General features: G+C 43.2%; 1 protein-coding gene across 1 annotated transcript; it reads right to left on the bottom strand.

The window, feature by feature from the left end:
• Positions 1-1948: 1948 nt before the first annotated feature.
• On the bottom strand, positions 1949-2875 carry LOC103206249 (N-acetyllactosaminide beta-1,6-N-acetylglucosaminyl-transferase). The gene has a single exon (XM_007951692.1). It carries the CDS (start codon positions 2873-2875, stop codon positions 1949-1951), a length of 927 nt encoding a protein of 308 aa, XP_007949883.1.
• Positions 2876-4203: the final 1328 nt, after the last annotated feature.

Below are 4203 nucleotides of genomic sequence, written 5' to 3'. Positions count from 1 at the left end.
GGACTCACCGATGCAGTGGGCAGTGTGGAGTAGAGGCTGACCAGCATTTCTGCCTTTCTCTCTACAGATTCCCAGTAGCTGTGAGCTTGCACTTCATATGGTTCTGGGCATTATACCTTCTACATAGAAAGGCACATGTAAGAACATACTTGCTCCCCTCATTTTGGAGCTGGAGAGATTTGAGGATTTTAGTGGTTAACTGATTTACGTCTGTGATCACACTGTTGCTGGTGAGAAGCCAGCATGCCACTTTGTAAACCTATAGTAAAACAAGACTTCCACTCCTAGGCCCACCTAGCTGGTCTCTGTCTCCCACTTTGTCTATTTGACTCTGACAGGAAAGGGAGAGGGGCTAAGAAAAAGGGACATGAGGCATTATTTTTTTCCTTGGTTTTCTTCTGTAATTGACATTGATAAGACTGGTCATCCTTCTGGCAAAGTAACCACAGATATTTAACATAAATCAACATCCATGTTTTTCCTTTCCTTGCCTTTTTTCTTTTTTTAAGTGACAGTACAGACTTCTACTAGAGGACAAAATGTCTTCATCTCAGTATCATGACAAAAGGGTCACATGGCTAGAATAAAACTTTTAGAAATGTTAAGGGAATAGTGACATAGAAAGAAAGGGAATAAATATTTAAACATGGAAATCTCACTCCAAGTACTAACGGCCCCAAATTACAAGACAGTAATGTAAACAATTGGTAAGTGGTGAAAAGTTGGTGGTAGAAGATGGTGGCTGACTCGGTGTGTGGGGGGGGAGGGCAGGAAGAAGCCATAAGAGACCACAGTGCAGGAGCGCTGTTCACAAAGCGCGTCGCCCTGGGACTCAGAGCCCAAACATGGGATTTTCCAGAGAATGCTGGCATGTTTATTGCCCAGCAGGCTCTGCCCTGCAGCCTGAGAGCACCTACCAGCTTTTCCAATTTGGCAAGCCCCCAACAACCAGAACAATGATGGCTTTTCTCCTGCTGTAATAATGCTAGTTCATCAGAGATCCATTCTGTGTGTTTCATTGAGTCTGAAAGCAAGCCTCTTCCTTCAGAAGAAATCCTGCCATGTTTTATACATTTTTAAAAAAGAATAATTGATCTGGTCAACTCATAAAGGTAGAAAGGTTTTGATGAGAAAGAAATTTCTGCTAGAATCTCATCATCTAAAGTAAAATGTTTGCTTTTGTTTTTAACACCTAAATACATAATATGGTACATGTTCAAGTCCAAACATTTCTCAGTACACTGGGGTCTTAGAGACACAGCTGGGGTGCTGGAATAAAGCTTCGTGCTCTGCCATGTATTCATTCATTCACATATCTATTCATCTAATATATATTTTTTGAGTATTTACTACGTGTTCCAAGTATTGGGGATATAGCAGTTAACTAGACAAAAAAATGTAGCTTCACGGAACTAGTACAGAGGAGGCCAAGAATAAACCCATGCAAATAAGTAAACATGATCATTCCAGGTGGTGATAGACTCTTTGAAGGAAAAACAGGGTGGTGTGGTCACTGCTGACCAGGATAGGTGATCAGCTCACCTGAGCTGGGGTGTGACTACTGAGAAGGAACTTGTGATGATCTGAGGGAAGACAGGGGGAATGGCCAAGGCAAAGCTCCTGAGGGAAACTTCAGGGAAAGACAAATTTCAGGGAAAGACAGAACACCATGTGCACTGAGAACAATCATACATATAGTGGTAAAAAATAGTTAAGATGATACATGCAGAATAACACAAAAAACTGTAAAGCCATACCATTGAAAGGCATTATGTTGCAGTGCTAGAATACCTGTACTGTCACCTAAAGAGCATCATTCTGCACTTAAAAAGGACTAGGGTGGGGACTATGTATTTCAGTTTTCACCTTCCACTTCTAACAAAGAAGGGCAGGATCTACAAAAGCCTTTTCAAAGACAGCACAACCCCTTGGTGTGAAATCGTTTCCTTCACATACCTGGAATCCTATTGAGCGTCACCCAGAAATGTTCATCAGGACTGAAAGTGTCTTTGGACCACTGGAGCAAATCGATAGCCCGTGGGTCATGGAGAACAAAGTTGGTAAACTCTCTTGATAGAGCAACATAGGCAGAACCAAAGTAAATGGTGAGATTATGGGGAGGAGGTGGCTTCAACGCTGTCGTCCTGATCACATAGGAAAGCTCTTTGCCCAGGTGCTCTTGGTGGACATACTTAGTCCTGCCAATCGCGTGAGCTGGGGGCAGCACCCCTGGGGTAATATTTTTCCCTTTAAACCCTTTCAGATAGTGAACTATCTCCTTGTTGGTTTTCAGGGGGAAATCTTGCCCACAGGTGTTAATCACGTATTTCCAGGGAACCTCCAAGGCTGCTAGGTCTCTCATGCAGTTCAGGTCAGCCTGGAGCCTGGAAATCCCCCCATAGACAACCGGCTCCATCTTGGAAGCCAGGAAAGCATTTGGGAAGCAGCTCAGTAATTGCTCCACAGCATCTTTAAATTCAGCTGTGGACTTCTCATCCACGTGAACGCAGTAGACATTTTGGGGCATGTAAATAGCCCTGAAGAGCCTTGAAAAGGTATCAAAATTGTGATGAATGACCATGACATATGCCAAAGGAAATTCCGCTTCTTCTTTAGATAAGGGGGTAGTGATATAGTGGCTTTGGGTCAAGTATTCCTTGCAAGAAGATTTCTCATACATCATGAGTTTGTTCCTCCACAGGAAAGATGTTTTCCCTTTGAGAAAGGTTGTGCAGACTTGAGACAGCAACCAAGTCTCTGAGGTATTTAGTTTCTCGAAGCCTTGATCACCCCCAAAATTGAACACATAGAAGACGATAAAAATGATGACACCAGAGACAGAAACTATAAAGAGGGAACGCATCAATGAAGGCATGCCTCCATCAAAAGCTGGAAGTCCTTTTCCAAACTTACTATTTCTTCTGAGTTCTTATTTTGATGCATACTCCAGTAATTCCTACACTGAAGGAGACGCTTTCAATTTATTCCATTTCATCCCAGGAGCACAGCTGCCAGCTCTCTTCCCGTGCTGATATTAGAAACTGATCCACCTCGGTCTCTGCCTCTCTCAAACCTCCTTTGTTTAAATCCCAGTAGCAGGTTGCTTAAGCCCAGCCTTCCCTCCCTCCCTCCAACTCCCTGTTTGCATCTGTTAGCTGTTCTCCTATAGGTCGGGAAAACTCTGGTAACTCTTTTTTTTTCTCCTGCAGATTTAGTTTCTCACAATGTCTTATCTTTAATTTCCCGTGTTTTCTCCTCTCCTGTTATTGCCATTCAGGGGATTAGCACAGTGAAAGCCAAAGTTGAAATGATGTGTTCTGACAGGCGAGCTGTTTCCTGCCAGTGCTGCTGCACTCCCTGCCTGCCCACCCCCACCAGTTCCATGGCAATGATCCACAACCTGTCTCTTATGCCTGCACAGAATGATCCAAGGATATAGCATAGCCTTCATTCTCAAACATACTGCTTTAATGGAATGTGATAAAACCAAAAAAAACAAACTCACTGCCGTTGAGTCGGTCCCAACTGATAGCGACCCCTCCTTGGGTTTTGGAGGTGGTATCTCTTCAGAAGTAGATTGCCCAGTCTTCCTTCTGAAGGCACTACGCCACTGAGCTTCCAAGGAATGTGATAAAGGTGACAAAATTTAAAATAAAAGGAAACTTCATCCATCCTGGCTCCACTGTAATACTTTCCAGCCCCATGCCACTCAGTCAGTCCTAAAACACAGTTTAGCAACAACTCCAGTCTCAGTCTCTAGACCTGAACTGGCAGAGCCTTCAGTCCTATGGATGGGAAATTAGGTGATAGCTCATCTCTTCCCACTTCCAAGATCTGCTGTGGTGTTTGTCACAGTGTTGTGGTCAGATGAACAAGTCCTGATCTGCATCCCAAATTTAGATGAGACCTTAAAGCTTCATTGGAAAGAACTTGAATCCTGGCCACAAAGGATGTTCACATTAGAAGATCTAGGGACAGCCAGGTATTAACCACCCAGAGAGCATGGTTTAACACTCAGAGAAGTATTTCTACCTGCCCAGTAACTCTTACTGACCACCTGAGAAAGGTGGTCTGTTCTTCCCTATTTGCAAAAACAGTTGTGTATTGTCTAAGGAATATCAAGCTCTTTTACTTCTAAAGTATTCCTTTTCAATCTTGCATTTTTCCACGAGCTATTTTTCAGTACTCATAGCAACTCATATC

This window comes from Orycteropus afer, unplaced genomic scaffold, assembly GCF_000298275.1.
Source record: "Orycteropus afer afer isolate SDZICR_OR568_19922 unplaced genomic scaffold, OryAfe1.0 scaffold00012, whole genome shotgun sequence".
NCBI lineage: Eukaryota > Metazoa > Chordata > Mammalia > Tubulidentata > Orycteropodidae > Orycteropus > Orycteropus afer.
This window is presented reverse-complemented; position numbering and strand designations above follow the sequence as displayed.